Here is a 22,201-nt window from a genome sequence, read left to right as displayed (position 1 = left end):
CATGTGTGTAGTATACATGAGAAGGTCCCATAGTCGAAGACTGTATCGGGACCTGTTAAGGACACTTGTGATGGTATACAATGTTATACACACGATGCAATACCGCTAGTTCCAGGAAACGTGGCATGCATGCCAACCTATACCGCACGACGCTACACTTTCATCTCCCTGTTTCACGATATAAACGCTTTTTTTACGGCAAGCAACATGATGAGACGGTCGTTTTGCCCATGCACGTACATGAGTTGCTGAATTTCGCATCTAACCATGGTACATATAGTTCAACTAAAAGGGGGTTTTATTGTTCGTAACATGCCAATCGCTAGTTATTAAAAACCTATACTTGAAAAAGTGACTTGGTCTCTCAGTTGTCTTCTGGCCTGTATGAAGAGGTTAAGCGTGGCTTTTAATTGCGTCCATTTTAAGTGCCTCTTCTTAGCCTGACGGCCATCATTTTCTAGTCGTCGAGGGGGCATCGGTCGCTCGTTTCAGCAACGTGCGGCCGAGGCAGCGTACGCATCTGTCCCTTTCTCGCGGTCTGTTTCGTCATCGCATTGACGACATGCGGCGCTCGCACGTGCGAATGCGTAGGGTGCCGCGTAAATGCTATTCTCGTGAGAAAGGCGCCGTTCTGAAGGTGCCTCGCATAGCGTATCTTATACGTCCTCGAACATGCCTCCTTGAATGAATATGTGCGCTCAATAGCGCCATGTTTACACTATTCCCCGTGTCAGTGTGGATGCCACAACGATAAGCGATCGATTTAGCGTGTTTGCACGATTCTGCCACGCCATCGACTGTAGCGCGCAGTTATATTACCGCCCAAATATCCGAAAAAATAATTTGGTACTGGTTCTACCGCGTCATCAAGTAACGAAACGTGAGTCGACGCGTGCCGTGTTGAAATGATGTTATGGAACTTGCAAATGCACACAGACACGCACACAGGTGAATATTGGCGGGTAGTGGCTATCGGAATCCGACGACACTTCCACTTCGCTGTCCACCGGCCAATGGAAGTCATCGTCAGTTCCATTTAATGCATTAGAAATGCCACACTTGTGGAGGCTCGCGCAACCATCGTCTGCGGGAGGGCATTCCACGCATCATGGCCTGTTACAGTCGGCCAGCGGGAGTAGGGACCTTCTAGCCTCTCCTGCACCATTGCGAGGAATCGCTTCCTGAAGCCAACAATGCGTCCCCCTCAGACAGACCTGCGTCCACAGCAAGGCGAGACACGTTTGGCGGATCGAGTGTTCTTTGTTGGTTCACTGTCGCCGTCACGGACCAATGGGAGCAAGAAACTCCTAAAAAAGGGTGTTCTACGCTGTTTCCTCACGGACTCCGGTAACCGCCACGGTCCTTTGACAGATGCTCCAGCTAATTGCTGAGTCATCCCAGGAACCATGACTCTACATATATCTCCCTCAGCAGCTCCACAAAAATCGTCATCTATGCCTTCGTTCTTGAGAATATCCTGTAACAATTCCCTGTCTACGTTGTCGTAGGCTCCCTTAATATCTAGAGATGCTATCCATAAAGGTCTATTTTGAGCTCCTGAAATATCTATGCACTGAGTTAGTACCAAACATATTATCCTCTAAGCGTCTGCCTGGTCTGAACCCATTCTGCAGTTGCCCCAGTACATCCTTTCTTTTCCACCCACTTCGACAGTTCCAACTTTATGTCTTGCACTGCCATAAGCGCACTAATACTTACATAACCGCACTACCGACGTTACCGTAACTGGCCTGTACGAACTCGTCGTATCATTATCACCTTTGCCTTTGTAGATGCGGTTGATCTTGCTTTCACGTCATCAAACTGGAATTTGCTTTGCTTTAATCTCTTGCTCAATGGCATTAATCGTTAGTTCCTTGCTCTTTAGGCCGAAGCTTTTGGTCAGCTGTATTGGGATTTCATCGGATCCTGCGGCCGTGTTATTAGGGACATTTTCTTCTGATTTTTTCCCGTAAAAGGTTTCTATGCTAAATTTTGGTCTCTCAGGCTTCTCTGTTGTCGCTGAATCTGTTTGAGTCTGAACTACGCCTTCTTTTGTGCCGAAATTATCCCTAATAACGTATCTGATATACCGCAGCGCATAGTCCCCTTCGAAGACGTTACCGTCTTGATCCCTTGTAGCCGTTTGCAAATTTTTAGTTGGAGCTCCGAGTAATCTTACATGGTGCAACGCTATATAACGCCACCACGTGATGGTGAGTCGAAACTCCAAGGAGTTCTTCAGCGTGTCCGCGGCTGTGCGTTTCTTCTCCGTTTCAACGCATTTAACTGGTTTTGTGCGCCGGTGACTAACTCCAGCCTCAAATAGGAGCCGGTGTTGAATTGCTGGAGCAGCTACCGGAAGTTTATGATACCAGTGTCCGGCGGATATTTCTGAGCAACGAAAAACCAGAGCATCAGGTATCGGGTCTCTCTGCAGGCTCCCACAAACGCCGTGTGAGCGAATACTTCGTGTCCTGCTCATTTGGTGGGCAAGCCACAGCTGCGTGTGACGAGACCGCACCTCGTTTTCAGTCCTCTGTGTTGATCGGCCATTTACTTATTTTTTATGTTCTCTATGTGAGCAGACACTGACGCTCCGCTGCAGGCGACTATACAGCTGTTCCGCTGTTTCGACGAGCATTAGCTCATTGTTATTATCTTATGTTCTTTTTTTTTTTTCACTCTGGAGCTACTGAATTGAGTCTTGCCTATAGAAAGATATCTGTACTTACACGTCAACGCATCATATTGTGTTCGGTAAAGATTCGAGGTATTGAGGACTTCACTGTCCGTGCATTTTGTTGTCTCCTTTGTTTAATTCGATCGTAATCTATCGAGCCTGTCAGGTAGACCTCGTCATGCCTTAGTTTTAAATTGAATTGAATTCTGGGGTTTTGCGTGCCAAAACCACGATTTAGTTATGAGGCACGCCGTAGTGAGGGACTCTGGATTAATTTTGACCACTTGGCGATATTTAACGGGCTTATAGCTTTAAATGCCGCTTGAACTTGACACGTCGGCTCGGAAGGGCGTGCCTGAGTTATGGGGAGCTGCTCCAATGGCATTGAAAGAACGCATCGCTGAACGGACAGGGGAACATCTGTGCTCGTGAGCGCCTGGTCGAGTATTTCTAGTTGAAAGTACTGTTGGAAAATGATTCCAGGAATGACGCTCCTAGCGAAGACCTTCCGAACCACACTTATTTAGATCAGAAGCCACTAAAATCAGTACTCTGGGGGGAACGACATTTTGACGACAGCCAAGGCTAAGTCACTGTACGAATGTCATTTCTCATTGAAAAAGACTTCGACTGCTTGCCAAAGGGCAATTTATAACTTTCAATCTTATATTAACTTTTGGCATTCTTTTTCTCTTTGTTCGATGTGAACATCTGATAAGAGTTGAACATTTCGATCTCAACTGATTCGACCCCGCTGAAGCAGCTGTCGATAGTGGAGAGGCCCATGTACTGTGAGCTGCGAAAATGATCTTTCGAATTTACGCACCACGACCACGCTTTGCCCTTTGTTCCTTACATATTTCTGCTACAGCGTGGAAATTTGGGAACAAATATTTCACTTTCGTAATTCCACATAGTTTCCTTGTATTTTATTCGCCTTTAACGAGAACATCCGGAAAACAAGATATTTCACCTAAGCTGTACGTGGGTTGAGCACGAAGCCATTGGGAAAACTCGGGCACCCATTTGAACTTCATGGCTGTCATTGCGTTTATTGGACCCACATATATCATAGATTCCGTATAACCTGCTATTCCCGCGACAGCCTGTGTGACTAACCTGCAATAAAGTTTCTTCACTCACTCACTCACTCACTCACTCACTCACTCACTCACTCACTCACTCACTCACTCACTCACTCACTCACTCACTCACTCACTCACTCACTCACTCACTCACTCACTCACTAGTAAAGCGGTTTCGAAAGGTTTTAGTAAACACTGTAACACGCCGCTATACATTCTTCTTCTATGGCAAGAAGCATATAAAATACTTAAAACGGTACAAACAAGTATGAAAACCCTTAGGCGTGTCTCGCTCTGTGGTGATGTGTACTTCGCGCCGCGCACACAGAGCGTAAAACAACCGACATCAAATTTTCTTACAGTTAGCCCTCTTCGAACTGTAGCTTTATGACATCAACTAGAGATTTCGTGTCTCCTTTGCTTGTGCGGCTACAAGCGTGGGAGTGCGACAGACAATATTCGAAGCAAACAGAGCATAAAACAGAAAATTATATATATATATATATATATATATATATATATATATATATATATATGTATATATAATGTTAAATTTTTTTGTATAGGGATGCATCCTCTCACGCTTCCTTTCAAAGTAATAGCATCATGTATAGGCGACAAAATCTACGCCGGCAAAATCTCTGTCTTTAACTAGAGTTCTCTTTCTCTCTCTTGACTCACTTCTGTGATACCTGGCATCGAATTCATTTTTGGCACTGATATGGTGTTATAAAAAACGGCGTGCCCACTAACTGTCGCTTCTGTGCAGTTTCCGGTCGCGGGCAGCAATTTCAACGCTCCATCGTGCCGGGAACCGCGGTCTTCCGAAACCCCGCGCGAGCACCGCCTCGTGTTAGCCCTGGACGCGCCACTGTCGTCTTCAGCCGTGAAACACGCCGCTCGCACGCCCCGCGAGTCAATCGCCTGCACCGCTCTGTCGCACGCGGTGTACAGCGGAGGGGGCGTGGTTTGGCGCCTTCGTCCGGCTGTCATTTCGACCGTTTCGCGGCACCGTCCGCCGCCCCGGGTTTCGGTAAATGAAAGCTCAGACGCGCAGCGGAAATGGTGCAACAGGAAGGAATACGCGAGAAGGAGAGGAGCACGCGGTGGCTTTGAGTATCGGTGTCTGCGTGCCGCGTCCGTCGCTTCGACCCGCACTTACTATACGTGCGGTATATTTGCCCCTGAAACCCCCGCTGTTACCAACCCCGTGGTTGCTGCGTGCGTTTTGCTTTTCCTTCCTCCTCGCCCTTGGAAAGACTCCGGAGTCAGTGGACCGTGGCGATCGGTAATCTCTGCTCCCGTGGCGACCATCGTCCTGCCTGAGGCGGCGGCGGCTTGCCCGGAGCATCTTATAGCTGTGGGTAAACTTGCTTGCGGCTAAAATGCGTCGCGCGGGTGGCAGTAAGCTGCTGCGCTGTATGTTGTCGAGTGACACAGGAGCGAAAATTGCGTGAAAGGTGCTGCTTTGCTCTTGTAGCTCGCCGCAGCCGCGCGCACATTATCTAAAAAGGTATCTTAAGTTCAACAGGTGCATGCAACCGCTTTGAGGGCAAACATACCTTTCTGGAAACCATGTCCTGATTAGCTGTTGCCAGTTTCGCAGTCTTCGTATTGCATCGATACGGTGTGACATTGTCGATTCTTCTTTAGCTTTAAATTGCTCGAACAAGGGCGATCTTTAGCGGCATGTCTGCGGTAATCTTAATTAGCCTAGAATCAGTGAACCAGCTATATCTGCACCCAATCTTTGGCCCGGTGGTGGAAGCAGAAGGGGGAGTTGCAACTGCGTACATGTTCAATAGTAGTGGAGCTGTGTATAACCGCAAACCGTTTCGCTCTCTCCCGTAGCGTAAAAGGCAGCTGCGTGCGGCCTCTTTGTCGTTGTGTGGTGCAGTGGGGGAACGAAAGGGGAAGGTGGCCGGCAGCGGAACGGGACCTGCTGAAACGGCAGCAGCCGCGGTTCGCGGAGCGTCTCTCTGGGTGGCCCGTTATAGCTTGGCGGCAACGAGCGCACGCGGTGGCCGCCGCCCCAAGGTCCCGCTGCGCTGTGACGGCCCCTGTCGCGAGCGATTAGGAGCGAAACGGTCCACCGCTGACAGTCGCCACGAGGACACCTCGGCGGGCCAGAGAGGATCCCAGTCAACAATGAGCGCCCCACACGTCAGCCGCGTCACAGTGGTCGCGGCCGACCAGAGGGCGCACTCGTTGCAACCAGGGGGCGCCAGCAGGCTGGAGCCGGTCGTTTACGACGAGACCCTTGTGCTATCGTGATTCGGCACAGTTGTCGGTGGAACTTCTTTTCTATGGCTGACATTATTGTGCTTGATAGCGCAGAAATACGAGCGTGAAGTTATGAGATAGGAAGGCAGCCGTGTGGCTTACAGAACAAACGGCTCATCTCTATATAGTCAGATTAAACAGGAAGAACCGAAGTTGGGCTGTTCGTGTAATGCGTAGAGCAATATAAACGGTGGTCTATTACAGGAACACAATTGGTACCAGCGGAAGGATACCGTCGTCGAGGACGGCAGTGGATGAGCTGGCACGATGTAGTTATAGGAATTAGAATTACAGGCGCGTAACTCTCAGCGCCTGTAATTGGAGGTCGTGGACGTGATGATGATGAGGACAAACTGCCATTTGTTCTTGTGCGCCCACCGTTTACTACATCTAGCATCTTACATGTCAACGTCACAGTGACATCGTCAAGTTGCACAAGCGTGATGTTCACGAGCTACAACAAAGGAAAGCTCCAGCCTTCTGACGAACAAATCACCTATTTGAATATGTCACTGAACCTGCCGAGCCATTGAGGACGAAATTCAAATGCCATACCTTCATCTACATAGGCTAATTCACAAGTGGCTAAGTTTTCGCCTCAAGCTCAATATGCGAACGAGACCGGATGGTACACGGGCAGAGACGCACATAACGCCTTGCGACGATAACGGGCACACGTACAACATTAAAGTAATACGAGGTAAAATGTATATCAAGACGTGAGCATTTGTGGTTTTCTTCAGCCGGTAACGCTCACGTTGAAGTTTATTTTTTTGTTGTTGCGTAAGTTCTATTAAAATAAATCCAGTCAATCGCGCTTTACAATACTCGAGCACTTATTATATATCTGCAGTAGAGCTCAAATAGAGGGATGGCTTTTCTATTACAACTGTCATTTAGCTGTATGTCAGCATTATAACTGTTTTTTTTTTCTTTTTTGAAGGATTACGAGCCAAATCAGATGGTTCGATATTTTGCGTTTCTTTATGTAGCTGGATTAATATTTTGTTGTTCTTGTCCTCTGCAGACGAATTGGTAGTGTGACTGCAGTGCAGCTTGCATTTCTGGAAGCAGGCCGGTTTTGAAACAATTGCGCTCGCTGTCCAATACAATGACGCATACTCGGCGCAGCTGCGACCGTGAAAACAATTGCGTCGTCTCCACGGTCTCCGTTTTTTCCCCCATTTTTTTTTTATCAGTCAGGTTGCACCTTGTGTTCTGGCACGCTGCATTCGCCGTTTGCTTGATTTGAGTTTCTATTTATATACGCACACAATATCGCACATTCGGTCGTTCACCTCGGCGGTTGTTGTGTCGATGAACCTTTGGCAGATACTGCTGAACCACTGTGCTACTGAGCTGTGTTGACTGGTTCAACGACTCCTCAGATCGAATGCATATCTCACTTCGCGCGGGTTTCTCGCAGGAGCGCAGTTTAGGAGAGGTGGCGGTGATTGTCTCGGTTTTATAACACAACCCAGAATTTTGTTAGCTGTTATGAGCGGCTACCCTTCATAAATAGAAACGCTTTGCGGGGCGGCTGGCAGCCCGAAGTAAACCGCGCTCTTCTGATTGTCAGCTAAGGAAACCTCCGCTCTGTGGTACTTGTGCTGAACCGCGTGGCTGTCGGTTGTCAAATTCTAAATGAACAGGGCCGTTTTGCATGATGATAAATAAACAGCCCATATGCACACGCTGACTTAGTACGTAATGTATCATAATGACATGCGCGCGCAGATGGTACACGTCGTTTGTGAGTGTTGCTCTTACTAAAGTTCAGTTGTATATTTACATGTACTGTGTTCCTTTTTCGCGCTTGCTCGTTTTCCGCTCCGAGTTCAAGTACGCGTGCATTTCAGCTAGCCCAATTTTTTTTTATCCTAGTGCAAACTAGAACCTGACGAAATCGACAAGAGCGTCCTGAGTGTCATTGCGCTGACTGGTTGACACCGCGCAAGTTTACTAGTTTTGTACCGCGACCCGTGCATATGTGCTGCTTGGTTGTCACCGCACAGGTTTAGTGATAGTATAGGTAGGCTCCAATAGGGGTTTATCTGCAGAGGCTTGAAGCAGTTCGCCTCTGGCTACGACATTTGACTTCCATGCAAGTCAGAGCGAATTCCAAACTGCGTTGCCCAGCGCGCGCCTGTAATATTGGCAGCGACGCAGCAGGCCTGGTGTTCACGCTCGATGATTGCCAAACGGTTTCATTAATATGATTGCGGCTCATTTTTCAATTCTACTTGTATACGAGCTCTTTGGTTGTCACCGCGTGCACTTTATACTAGCCTTGTCCGACTCGCCATGTAGTTTGCCAGTTGTAGCGTACACTCGAATGCCAAACAGCACGATTGTCGTGCTCAGACGGCCAGCACACAGAATTGAGGAGGGGAAGGCGTTGCCCAGGGCTCACCGCGTTTTTCTTTCTTTCGAAGCGACGCCGCGCCTCGTGCGTCAGATGCATCGCGTCTGCCCCGTCGGAGCTCCGGCCGCGGCGGCAGTCGCGATCTCCTCGGCCCTCCCGTGTCTGCCGCCGAGGAAAGAGAGAGAGAAGGCGTATTGGCTCGACCTTCGAGGGCGATTCCGCGGGCGCATTTTTCTGGCCCCGTTTCTCTCCGTGCGCGATGCGGGGGAGCTCGGGCGCGCTCCGGCGGTCGCCCCTGTCGATGGATTCATTGAGCGCGTCACTCGCAGCGCCCATTAAATGAGTAACGACTTCCGCTGCTGCCGCTGCGGCCGCCGACGCTCCTCTGCCCCCGGGGCCACCGTCGGGCGCTTCTTCCCTTTCCCGCCGTCTCTCTTCCTTCGGCCGCGCGTTTCCGTGTGCGTCGACTCCAGAGCGTTGCGTGCCGTGTGCGTCTGTGCGTGCGAGCGTGTTCCACTGCTCGACGGTGCTTGTGCTTTTCTTTATTTTTTGTTGTCATCGTTACTCCGAAGACCGCGCGAGTGGCACTTACGTTCGCGTAGCTGCCAGGCAAAGAAGAGCGTTGTTTCCGAACTCCCGGCGTGTTCGGATGTTTGGTCTGGTACCACCGCACTCTACGTCTCCTTTTGCCGCTGTCGACCGTGTGTGGCAAGCGGTTCCGGGCTGCGAGTGAGCGGATACAACGTGCCCCTGGTTTTGCAGGAGTACGTTTCTTGCGCATTCTATAGCAATCCCCATTTTCTAGCGCATATATAGCGCAGATACTACTGAGGGATGCTCCATTAATTCAATGGGTACAAAATAGCACGTAGCGTGTGATCTGTTCATACGTCAATGGAATGCACTGTGAATTGAATTCTCGGGCAAGGCGATGGAAAGCTTAGAACACTTGTGTGGGAAAGCGCAGCTGCTGGCAAATGTCGAACACGCTTAAAAACAGAAGCGTGCAATAACACCTTTGTGTTCGATGACGTCCGTAAAAGTTTATCATTCTTCCGAGAATTCTGTCAAATTCTGCTACGCGATACGGATGTTCTTGTGACATTTCGAGGTCTAAATCGCCTGCTGACGCCATCAGCGTCCTATAGGTTGCATCAGCCTTGCTAGCTACAGAACGCTTCTCTGCGTGGTTTTGTCAGCGGATGGTCGTCTTGCATAGATTTTCGGTTTGTTGTGGTAAGATTTACGTACACCTGTTAACCGCGACATCCGCTTAGAATTAGCGCAATAAATATTATAGTCAATATTTACGGAAACAAAAAGAGGAGTTTTGGTTTCACCGCACGCCATCACAGAACGAGCAGGCGCCAACGTGACTAGAATTAGGCGCCCCAGTAACGTGTGCTACAAATAAATACACTACAATAAGGAAGTGCTACAAACCTTGCTCGCGACTTTATTCGGCTATAGAAGGTTCGCACTGGCGAGTCCCCAGACTTCAATACAGATGCCACGTGTCAAGCATCGCGCGAGGGAGAATGTTGACTCCGAGGAAGAGCAGCAGCAGTTTAGTCTGCCTTAATGACGAAATAAATTAAATAAATGAAACGTTGCAATTTTGTTATTTCAATGCAGTGACCTTACGTACCTGCTGACGTGTTCCGTGCGCAACGTAGCAACCTCTTTTTCTTCATCTTCTGCTGCTTCTTCTTGTTCTCTTTCTTCACTTATTTGCGTTAATTTTTGTCGCTCTTTTATTACTCTCGTGCGTAGAGCCGATTCAATAATTCTTCCAGTATTTCGCCGAGGCGAGAGTGACGCTTCAGTGGCCCTTGCGACGCGTGCCCGTGTGCTTCCGCGGGAGAAGACGCTGTCGTTCGAAGGCTGCACGCTTACCGCGAGTTTAGCCCGCGTCCCTTCGAACGCAGTATGAGACAAACAATCAGCGCTGCTGTTTTGTTCTTGTATCCCGAGGATCGAGTATACAACGCCGGCAGGCAGGATCGGGTTCCGGATCGCGATGCCCAGCGTGCGCCTCTAACATTGGTTGCGAAGTCACAGGCCCTGGTGCTCTCGCGCGAAGATCGATCATCTCCAAATGGTTTCATTAATAGGATCGCGGCTCATTTTTCAGTGAGTAACGAGCACCGTAACGCGGGATGCACGGCCCAACGAGAGGAAGCCTGCGGCGGCGAATGCAGGCGCGTCCACCCGATCGTCGTCGTCGTCCCCCCCGCGGGGCATTCTCGTGTGCCTTTTTCTTCTCGTCTCTTTCTGTCCTTCTCCGTGGCCTCGCGTCTTTCGATGCGTGCTTCACAGTCGACCGGCCCCGGACAGTGTGGCCATAGCACAATTCGTTCGATGCAATCGAACTTCGTTACGGCATCCAGGATCATGTGATCGCCGAGGCCGATCCGGGAGCTGCGTAGTCGCGATGATGGGAGATTTGAACCGCAGCGTGCTTTGTTGCCCTCATGATCGCAGATATATCATCATCCGTTAAGCCCTGTGACCGTCTTCTACATTCCGTAGTTTTTTTCTTTTTTTCAATATTCTGTACTTTCCTTGAACACACACCCGTGCTGCATCTTGTGTTCATTATTTCGAAAAATGTGCAACATTTCTTTCTAGTCTTCATTAGTTTAGCAATGTGCAGGGAACTTGATGAACTCTATTCTTCTGTACACTCGGCGTTACCCGCCACGGCCGCGGCGGCCGCAATTCGATAGGAGCGAAATGCAAAAAAAGGCTCGTCTACTTGTATTTAGTTGCACGTTAAAGAATCCCAGGTGGTCAAATATATTGCGGTACCTGCCATTATGGCGTTCCTCTTAATTAGATTGTGGTTTCGGCTCGTAGAACTCCAGGACTTGTATGTTTATCGCGCTTGGCGTTTTTAGGCTTTGCTTTATCGTATCTAGCTTCGATATGTTGTTCGCGTGCCAAGAAAAAGAAATGTTTTTGAATATTCACAGCCATTATTCCACTGTTTCTCTTTATTCGTTTCTTCTGTGTGGGCGTCGGCACTTCCATGTAAGCGTTTGGGCTGCTCGGTTTCCAAGTCTCGGGAAGTGTCTCGTTGCGTCTTTGGCATCCGCACCTCTCACCTTTGCACCGCAGTGCCCGACACGCCGCGCGTTTTACCCGTTTCTCGCGCGCCGAGTTCTTCCCGCGGCATCCTCTTCCGTCACTCGCGCGGCCGCGGAAGTCCCGGGACGTCGTCTTCCGTTTCGCGCGTCTCTCGCCGGCAACCCCGGCCGCGTCCCCACCATTGTGTTTACCGCGGCGGCGGCGAGCCCTGCGCGATGCGCGCAAGCTGCTCCGTCTCGCACCCGTCCCCGCGCCTGGGAGCGAGTGAGTCGTTGCGGAAGCTGCCACCGACCGCGCGGTTATTTTCGGGTGTCGCTGCTGCCGCCCCGCCATCTCGCTGGCATCGTTCCCCGGCCTTCGCGTGGGCTGCTGGAGTGTCATCGGTCGGATCGCTCTCTTGACGATCGACTCCTGTCGTTGGCTGCGAGCTCGGGCACACTCGGTGTCGCGGCGTCTCGGCCCTACGCCTCAGTCGCGGTTCTAAGCTTCCTGGACTGCTCCCAGCTATTGCGTCGGCTGAGTGCGGTACAGGCTGAATCATTTTTTTTTATGTAACCGAAAGGTTTGTGCGGGGAAGCAGGGAGCAAATGAAAGGCAGCAGCCAAGTAAGACAACATTAATAATAATAATAATAATAATAATAATAATAATAATAATAATAATAATAATAATAATAATAATAATAATAATAGTAATAAACTTAGGGAGAATCGGGATCCCCTATTATAGGTATAATTGAAGTCATAACAGCAGCTGCAAACATTGTCACGTTTCTGCCAACACTTATTTTTTTTTTTTTTTTGTGCGCTATACACTGGAGGAAAATATAGTGCGATAGGGAAGACGATACAGTCGTAATGTGCCGCAAGAAGCGTGCATCGATCGATTAAATGTACAGTGGAAATTCATTGAGCAAATATACTTCACGAAGAGTGTCTTGTCAGTCTTGTGGGAGGTAATTTTGCCAGGCTCTCGGCAAGGGCCCAAATGGGTCGTTCAGGTTGTCTCGAAATTGTGTTGTGTTTAACCGCCCGTTCCTCTCACCAAGGCAAGGCTTTGCGACGTCATAATAACGTTGTCTTCATGTTGTTTACCCGCTGCCCGGTTCGCCTTAGCGTCAGGTAGCCGTGTTCGCGGGGAAACCACGGTCCCCCTGGAGAGATGCGCGTGTATGAGGTGCGCGACGACACGCATGATATTTCCTGAACTGCGAGCCGCCAAAAGGTCGCTCGCCTGGTTTTTCCCGATGGCTGCGACGCGTATGATATCGAAATGTTCGCGCAATAGAATACTGAATATTTACGAAAGCCGAGGCTGGGGTAGATAAAAAAAAGAAGATATATATAAATACGAGAAAGAGAACACGAAATTGCCATCTCAAGGATGCGTAACGCGCTGCGACGGCGTCGCCTTCCGTCTGAGTGCTACAGAAGCAGCGATGTTCTTTCTGATATATTTTTGCGTTTATTTTTCTTTTTTACTATTATGTGTGTGTGCTTCCGCGGCGTTTGTGTGTTCGTGCGTGCGAAGCTTTAGCGTTTGGTGGCTGGGTGAGCGGCGGGAGCCAAGGTCGCTCGAGCAGTCGCTGGGGCGTGACCGCCTTCGCTCCCTGCCGTCACAAGGCGTCGGAAACGTGCCTGTTAGGTAACCCGAAACGGCTCCGCGCGCTACCCCCCTCCCTATGCCCCCCCCCCTCCCACACACACACATCAAGCCTTGGAGCTTGCGCTGTGTATGCGTGAATACGTACCGCAGCTAAAGGGCATCGTCGTGCTCCAATTTATGGCGTCTGCGCGGCGCAGGTCACTTCCCCTCCCACCCGCCCATCGCGTCGGGTTCGATGTGGTCCCTATTGCGCGCGGCACTGCGACTTCTTTCTGTCGCGCCAGACGACGTTCTGCTTTTCGTCGTCTGCTGTTCCGTGGCTGTTAACGCTTCTTCGTGCGTCTGTGCGCACTCAGTGCTCGGTAGCAGTTGTGAAAAAGAAAATCAATAAATAAACGAACGAAAAAAAGCAAGCGGCGTAGCGGAGAAAAACGATGCGTTGTGGGGTGCAGGGTAAGCGAATACGGGGAGGGGCGTGATGTGCATGCACGGCCTGGCATCGTTGTCGTGTAAATGGCTTTCGGCGGCCAACCTTCAGTGGCGGCTTGAAGCTCTTCGTCGACAACTCGCAGCTCCTTGTGCTTCCAGGCATGTCCACGGAGGGCGCTGACGGAACGCGTCCACGTCGGTAATAGCTTAGTAAGAACCTTCAGCGCCTTTTGAACGGCTGTACAAGCTCTTACTTGCCGCAGCAAGGTATAGGGGAGTCAGCGCCCGAGTCTAGAGGTACCACAAAGAGTGTCTGCTCGCGTATCCCTGACGTTACGCCTTCTTTTCTCGAGGCGGCCGTTGCGGACCACCTGAGGAGCGACGGGGGTCATAAATACAACGAGGAGGGCCCCCTGGGAATATTGCGTGTCGCGCGAAATGACAAGGGATGCACTAACTCGGAGGACAAAGAGCGAAAGTGCGCCCGCACGGCACCCGCGAAATGGTGGCGGAGAGGAATTTTATTTCTCCTCCCGATTTTTACGATCGCCGAGCCGTGTTTGGACAGCACCTGCTCGCGATCCCCATGGAAAAAGAAAATAAGGAGAAACAAGAAAGCGTGAACTCGTAAATATTATCTTCAAATGCTTTCCTGGTCCCCCCCACCCCGCCCAATTGCCCCACCGCGCTCGCGTATATATGTTTTCAGGTGAGAAACGTTCACGCTGTGTTGGTAGACTCATAAACGCCACGGCACCGGAATCGCTTCCAATTTTTTAATCAACATGTTCCTTTTGTCGTTCTCGCACGCAGGTACGAGGTGTAATGGTTTTCCTTTCTTTCTTTCCTCCCTCACCACGCTGGGTTCAACTTTTTGCCTCGTAATCTTCTTCTCCCCGTGCGCGCGTGCTTGCTTATAGCTGGTCGTACTTTATCGAGATGCGCCCCCTGCGGGAATATAGTGCGGTTGTTGTTACGCTCCTCGGGCCCGTCGTGTCGCCGAGTCCTCGTGCAATACTCTCGCGTGTCGCCTCGTCGACACCGGATCGTGCATTGTGCTCCAGTCTTCTTCACGCTTGTCGTGCAGTCTGGCGAGGAGGAGGGGGGATGCGCTCTCTGCACGTGCGCGCTATGCAAACGGCCGCCTATCCATAATGCGCCCCGAATGGACGGCCCGAATTATATCCCACCTCCGAGGTGCTTATTGCCAAGCCGATATACGCGTACGCCTAGCACCATTGTTCGTGTTTATCTCTCTCTCTCTCTCTCTCTCTGTCTCTCTCTATTTCATTTTTTTCCACAGCTTGTCGGGACGTGTTATAGAACGAGGCGCGACTCGCGGTGTCGTGCTACCCGTGGAGTGCGCGTGAACCACAATGACTGTTATTACGGGCTATGAACGAGCGCTTTTTTCTTTTCTTTTTTTTTTTCTAGCGCTGCCGCCTCGAAATCTGATCTACGACCCGTGTTGCATTTGCAACGCACGCGGTATACTTGTTTATGACGTTATTAACGAGAAAAACGAAAGATTTAAAACCGTGACGGCCGTATAAATATGGCGAAAACCTATATTGTAGAGGCGTCAGGCCTGTTTGAATGCAAATTGATGGGCGTTTTGGGGCTTACATAAAAGGACTCGCCCTGTCTTTCTTTTGTTCTTTTCTCTATCCAAACGTCGGCATCAAATCTCAGTCCTGTGCAGCTGCGATCAAACGATCTGCAGGGCGTCCAGCCTTTCGCTCTAGCTGCGGGCTCAACCTCGACGCTTCGGAGTCTGAGCAGCTCAACGTAGCCAATTCGGTACAGAGCCGGCAGCGAGATCAGCGCAGACGTTTCTAGATAACTTAATGACTTGTGATTCTGTTTCTGTGTAATTCTTTGTGCCAGGGATCTCGCGGCCACCTTTGTTCGCTAAGGCGTCGGCACCGAAAATCCCCGACGTCCGTATTATGCAGTACTTCTGCGAAGACGTGAAATTAAACGCAGTGTGTTATTTCTTATCGTCTCCGATGTTCAGTCGATATCAAAGTTCTGTGCTTCAAAGAGGGACCAGCATTTCGGTGCGGAGTCTTAATTTTTCTCCCTTTATTGTTTCGTGCAGATCTCACAATCCAGCAGCTACGGGACCAAGTGGGCCAAGACAGCGTCACATTACAGGTAAGGTTCAAACATTTGCTCAGTGTTACGTTTTTGAATTTACTTGCTTTCGTAGCCTCTTGCTTGTATTTACATTGACGTGCGCTTGGGTACACGTTGTGAACAGCAAAAGAACTTGCGCTAGGTGTGCGCGCAATTGTCTGAAGTCACCGATATCTTGGTCGAAAAATCGATGCCCTGCAAACTTTCAATCGCGACATGTGCCTGCAAATAAACTAGAAAAGAAACAAAGGGTACTTAGCGCTCGGGTTTGTTTACAATTTTCTTGATTCCTTGCCGTTTATCGTCATTTTATTTCTTTGTAAGATGGCTTACAGATATGACCATTGTCATATTTTTTTACAAATATGCTGTATTGGGCGGCTATTGTAAGTTCACAAGCCTGCTACAGGCGACGTTACAGTCTAGTGCTCCAGAGAGGCGTAGAGATGCTGTCTTCGACGAGAAGCAGGGTGTATTAGCCTGGCCCATGGCATGCTACTTCAGGTTCTTGGTGAGAAATACTATACTGAGTGTGATCACACGAATACACAAAGAACACGCACACTCACAGATACACTAAATCTATTCACAAAGTTTCATTAAGACATGTACACCTTAGAAAATCAGAAGTGCTTTCATAGCGTGCAACGTGTGGGGTGCAGATCCCGCTGCTCTAACATCGGGTCGGGCTGCAAGTGTAACGCGGCCTTCAGAGATTGTCCCCGCAACAAATAGCGACATAGAACATATTGTATAAGTTATCAAGGAACGTTAGACACAGAGCACAGTGGCGAGTCTATCCACTGATTTTCGCAACTAACAGTAGTTCGTGTAGGGCAAGTTCTGTCTGAAGTGGTACAGTCATGATTGTTCTTGCCCATAGTAACATGTGCCGGAGTCATTAGCTGACTGTCCTTACAGCTCTGTGGCGATGATTCGAAAAAATAGACCGCAGAAGCGTGCGGTATAGCTGTCGAAATGTGGGCGTATAAGCGGGCAGGCAGTCTCGTCCGTCGCGACAGCGCCGCGGGAAAGGGGCGGCGTTTCTTGCCTTGAATGCGTCTCGGTGTTCGGCCGTCCGTGCAGCCGACGTCGCCGCGTCCGTTTCCCGAAACCGCAATGTCCTGTCTCGAGGTGTTGCAGCAACGATACGTGGCCATGTAGCTCCTGTTCGCTGGAGAACCAGTGACCATGTGCCCACTTGTGTACACGGTGCCCCATTGCCCGCTGTCTCCGTGTAATGCAACTGCGTCTGCGCACGTGGCAAGCTTTCAGGTGGACACATAGTGTGAGGATGTGAAACTCTGGCACCGTTTTGTCAACCATACGTAACTCTATGCACGCTCCAATGAATTTATCTCACACCGGAAGTTCATTGTTTACGTGTTTATGCGACGCCGGCGTTCTTCGTTTTCTCCCAAATCGGCTCTTCCTGCGGATTTTGCAGCGACTTCACGCTTGAAACGATCACAAAGGAGACTGGCCGGTGCCCGCTCTTGCGTCGCGTTCTGCGAACGCGAACTCCACCGGAAGGTGACAGCCGTGTTTTCCTTTTTGTTGCTGCTGCCCTTGATTGATCGGTGTTTGCCACTCATGCTCTACAGCCGTCCGTTGAAACGGTAAAGCGTAACCGGCAGGTTTCGATCGTGAACGCTTTAATTTCGAGTTGATGTCAGCGCGTAACCATGTTTTCCGGCCTCCGGAGTCCGTCGAGGATATGTCGGCGCGTAGTTCCAAATGCTGCTTGTGCACGCTAATCGGTCGACTCAGCCGCTACACGCAATCTTGGTCACACTGATTCGGTCGTTCTGCTTGAAATGCTACTCGAGAGCGATGTTCGTGCCGAGAGACAAAAAAACGTAGTGCCAAATTTGTGCGCATATGTCTTGTATAATGCTTATTTTCGTCTGCTTTTCTTATGCTGCATTTAAAAACACTGCGTTGAGAACACCAGGTTATTCTTTTTTCTACGTTTTACTGTAAATTCAATAGACATTGATGGCGCTGCTCTGCGCCGCAACCGACTGGCCAGACGCACGGGGCCCGATATGCGTCCTCTGCGTGGGACTGTGCTGCCAACTTTGGGAATGGATACCTCGAAGCTCGTGTTTTGCACCTCCTGAAGATCTGAGGCACCTGTACACACCGTGAACACTGTCTGGCTACGGTCCCGCAGTTACAACGGACGGAAAAGTTGACAGTTACTTTAGCCTACGCTAAAGAGGATGAAGGCGAAAGCCTGCGCGCTCACGAGACATTCATTAAATTACTTTGACATTCTCATTCGAATGCGTTGTTGCTTCCTATTATTTGTTTTGTTTTCTCTTTACTTGTTTTTCTCTTGTTCTCTTTTTCGGTCGCCTAGACATTGCCACTAGTTCTGCGTGGTTAACAGCACGTTAGAACGGTCGTGGCAAGTCTAGGAAGACCACTAGGACGCATACGCAAGTTCACTGAATGAATTTTTTTTAAACAATTTATTCGACGAGGGTAGCTACATGGGCTTGTATATATGGTGCCTTCTATTTTCTTGTAGCGCAGGCAGAGTGAAGTGGACACGGAAAGGCAAATTAGACAATCATACAGCGCTAAATTTTCAACAAAAGTCTTATTTCCAGTTCTCGCGGGCGTATACTTATACTCCTCAAAACGTCGTAAGACACGTGTACATTGCTCGGCAAAGAACAACACCGGGAAAACCACATGCAGACACTTTTGTGGCCACACTGATTGCTTAGAAGGTGTCCCTTCAACGCGAACAGAGATAATTGAGCTCTTTATTTTGTTTCTTTATTTAATGATAAAGAAATACTGGCGCATGCGCTTGAATTTCGGTGCCATAACGCCCGACGGTCAATTTGTCGACCCATGAGCCATCTGAGGATTTCGCCTTAATAAAGCTATCGTAAATTTGCACTACTGTTTTCATACGGTTGCGTCGTCAGCGCTGCGTAGGCCAGCTGTGCGAGCTAAGGTTGACTGCGCTGCCAAGGGTGTTGCAAGTGGCATACGTCACTTCATTCCGAGAGCTGGGCAATTCGGTCACGTGAACGGCCGAACACGTGAACTGCGTTAAATGTACGGGACGAGAATCACGTAGCGCACATCAGTGACGCTGGAACGTTCGTCCCCTTGACGAACCACGCTTGTTGGAAGATCCTTCCATCGACGTCTGTCCGTCGAAGCAATCGAATCGTCTTTCCTCCAGCGCGTGCGCCTCGCCTAGCGACCGCCGAGCTGGCTTAACTCTGTCGCGGTAAGCAGAAAAGCACGACTCGCACTTGTTCAGGCGCCCGAGAGAGCATGCCCTAATCCATTCTTCTTTATTGATTGATTGCCGATGCGACCATAACCACAACTCTTCGCGGATCGGAAAAAAGAACACCTGCTGCCGTGGCTGTAAACAAGCTCCTTTTGCTCTTTCGCTCGAATTGACAGCTGCGCTTTTATATTTATGCGAGGCGGTTGCGGCGGCGCTTTTCTTCGTGGCTCATTTGTTCCCGCCTTGCACGCGCTGCTGAGTGCGCCGAGTGCCGAGCGCGTGCACCGCTTGCATTCACGACGGTACAGTGCGTAAATCTGCGACGTCTCATTCGATCACGCATAAAAGAAAGCCGCTATCGTAACGAAACTGGAACGCGTTGCGGCTGTCTTAATACGCGGATTCTGCTTGGATGCAGATACGTTGGGGATATATCTTTGAATGGCTTCTTGGGTGTATGGGAAACAAACGAGTGATGCTCGCTCCCTTTTTGCGACCGCTGTGACATTTGATTTGTCGTTTCGTTAATTTCGTCGCACCCGCACGAGAGAGGACTTCCGCTGTGTCGTTGAGCGGGGGTAAGGGGGACAGGCGCCCTTAGTTTGCTCGACGACACAACACGGTGAACCAAGGGGCCCAACGAATCAACAATTCTAGACATTCCGTAAACTCGGACTGCGCGACAAGCACTCTCTTCCGTGCGACAATGTAGTTGAGCTGTTATTAGCGGGAAGGTGATTTCGTCGTGCCAGTTTTCTTTCCTTTTATTTATTTATTTACTTGATCTATTTATTTTTATTTTTTTGAGAATCAGGAGCATGAAATTTCTGACGCAGATGGTGATATTTCGACAGCTCATTGTTATAGACTGCGCATGGATGTCATTGTGTGCGTGCCATGCCCTTTTACTAGTTTGTGCGTCCGCGATATATTTATTTCGCGACTTACGAGCCAGACAAGTAGCTATACCCAATTAGCTGGGAGTCACTAAATTATCTTTTAAGTGGTTATATTTAGGAATTTTGACCTTGCAAACTTGGAAATCGACGGCGTTTGAAACTGCTAAACGGCTTGAAACACGCAGTTTAGCCCTAACTTGAGGATGTGAAGTTCTGAAATTTGCTGCGAGATATACTGTCACAATTATTCCCGCTTTTGTAATAAGAAAATTTTCATTTAAATCGCGTGTCTGGCAGATTTCGTGTTCTGCATATATTTATAATATGGTTGGGTTGCTTGAAGCGGGGGACTTCAATTGCGGGTTCAGGACGGCCGTGTGCGATCGAGTAATGACCGAGCATTCCACTGGTTAAATTTGCTTGTTACTTGATTGATTACTTTGGCCGATTGAGCTTAGCAGACGAAATCGTCTTACATGTTGCCGTCTGTTGGTGGTATATACATAAGGGCGCGGCGCGCCTGTTCTCTGTGTGCGACTCTTCTCGTTCGATGTGTGATCGGCTGACAGCTGGTCTCGGCGATATCCGTTTGTTCTCCGGCGCCTCGGAGCCTGCGCAGCTGGCTGGCTGGGCACGTGCCGCATCGTCTCGTCCACCTCCTTCGCGTCTACTATGCAGCCAGTCCATAGTGCGTATAGTATAGCCGATCGCTACGCGTCCCGCTTTAAAGATTGTCTCGCTCGCAGCGACGCGCCCCCGCAGAAGGCGTTGGGCGACAATGCATTCTCCCGGCGGAACGATTAGAGACGCGAACGGAGGACAGAAGCTTGCTCTGTCCTTTCTGTGCCTGCCAGCGTCTTTAATCGTTCCCCCTGAAGAGTGCATTGTCTCAACCTGAACCTATTGGTCCAGTTCAGTACCCTTCCTGCTCTGGGAGACGCACGAAAAGTTCACGTCAGGACATCGCCGCTTGGGCGTGCGTGTCGAAAAACTGCTGACACTATATGGATCATTTAAAGGCGCCTGCGACATCGTTGTTGTCGAATTTAAGTTCACGGCGAATGAAAACTGTGGTTACCAGAAGTAAGGAAAAACAAACGAGTGCTGTATTCCGCATATGGCCCTGTTCGTATAGAGCGCCGTTTCTCTCTTCACCCACGTGGATGCACCAAACGGGCGACGTTATAGTGCCATGGGCCGAAAACAACGTCGATTTCCTTAAAGTGGTGTTCTGCACAATAGCCTGTCACACGTGTCATTTGATTTTCTCTGTTCTTGTTATTGCTTTCGTTCGCTTTTTTCTTTCGAATGTCAAAACTGTACAGGGCGTACCCGCTCGATAATAATTTGTTTGCGATATTAAATTCCGGCACATTGTGTATACCGAAACCACGGTATTATTATGAGGCACGCCGTAGCGGGGGATTCCGGGTCACTTTTGATCACCTGCAATGTTCTTTGACGTGCAACCAGTGCTCGGTACTCACGAGTGCTATTGCATTTGACCCCCATCGAAATTAGGCCGGCAGTCGAACCCGCGACCTTGTGCTTAGTATAGCGCAACGCCATAGCCGCTAATTCACCGCGGCGGGTGACAGTAAAACTTGGTGTGTTTGTTCATCTCCCTCTTTCGCACATGTCCGTATCGGACGATTAAAGGACGTATCGGTTATAGGTTAGGTTCAACTTCATGAAACAGTGGCCTATGCACAAAACTGTAGATCACAGTTCTCTGCGAAGGACGGTAGCGCCCCTGCTCCTGTTTTTGTTGTGTGTACAGGGCAGGGAAGTGTCCGAATCGAAATAGATTGCAAAATACGCGCCGCCACATATTCGTCTGTCGCTTTTGTTGCTGCCACTTTGACGCTGGCTTTGAAGCGGAGTTACACTGGTGTGCTGGGCTTCTTTCGGCGATTTTTAATGGGTGGTGTTACCATCCGTTTCTTTCTCTGAAAAGGAAGCATGGTCTAAATGATTAAATTTAAAACGGAGTCCCGCGGGTCTACAATTCGGTGAGTCGTGCGATACAGGACACTTTCTAACCTGTTACAATTAACCACAACGTCACGAGATGTCGCCGCTACCAATGCTGTTATTCGTCCTCAGCTATTGGGTCATATGTCTACGTTTATATATACATATGCTTGTGCACTGTGCTAAACCGCTCCGTTCTCAGGGCCGTCGGGCTGAATAGTTGCTCGTGCATTTGGGACCGCATTGACTCGACTTAACTATCAAGCTTTTAGCATTTTTATAAAGTTTTAGTAACTACGTATCACTTACAGGGAAGTAGGGGGGTGCATTATCCATTTCTCTCCTGGTACAGTTGCAGATTTCTTAACCGTCGAGCTGGCGCCGCCT

General features: G+C 49.6%; 1 protein-coding gene across 5 annotated transcripts in view; it reads left to right on the top strand.

Annotated features, from left to right (window-relative positions):
* Positions 1 to 22,201, top strand: part of ct (homeobox protein, cut) — a 205,648-nt gene that overhangs the window by 94,072 nt on the left and 89,375 nt on the right. For all 5 annotated transcript variants that reach the window (XM_055065542.1, XM_055065540.1, XM_055065541.1 and 2 more), the window contains one exon: positions 15,642 to 15,697. In XM_055065542.1, the coding sequence (XP_054921517.1) occupies positions 15,642 to 15,697 (56 nt within the window). The remainder of the gene's footprint in view (positions 1 to 15,641; positions 15,698 to 22,201) is intronic.

This window comes from Dermacentor andersoni, chromosome 3 (assembly GCF_023375885.2).
Source record: "Dermacentor andersoni chromosome 3, qqDerAnde1_hic_scaffold, whole genome shotgun sequence".
NCBI lineage: Eukaryota > Metazoa > Arthropoda > Arachnida > Ixodida > Ixodidae > Dermacentor > Dermacentor andersoni.
This window is presented reverse-complemented; position numbering and strand designations above follow the sequence as displayed.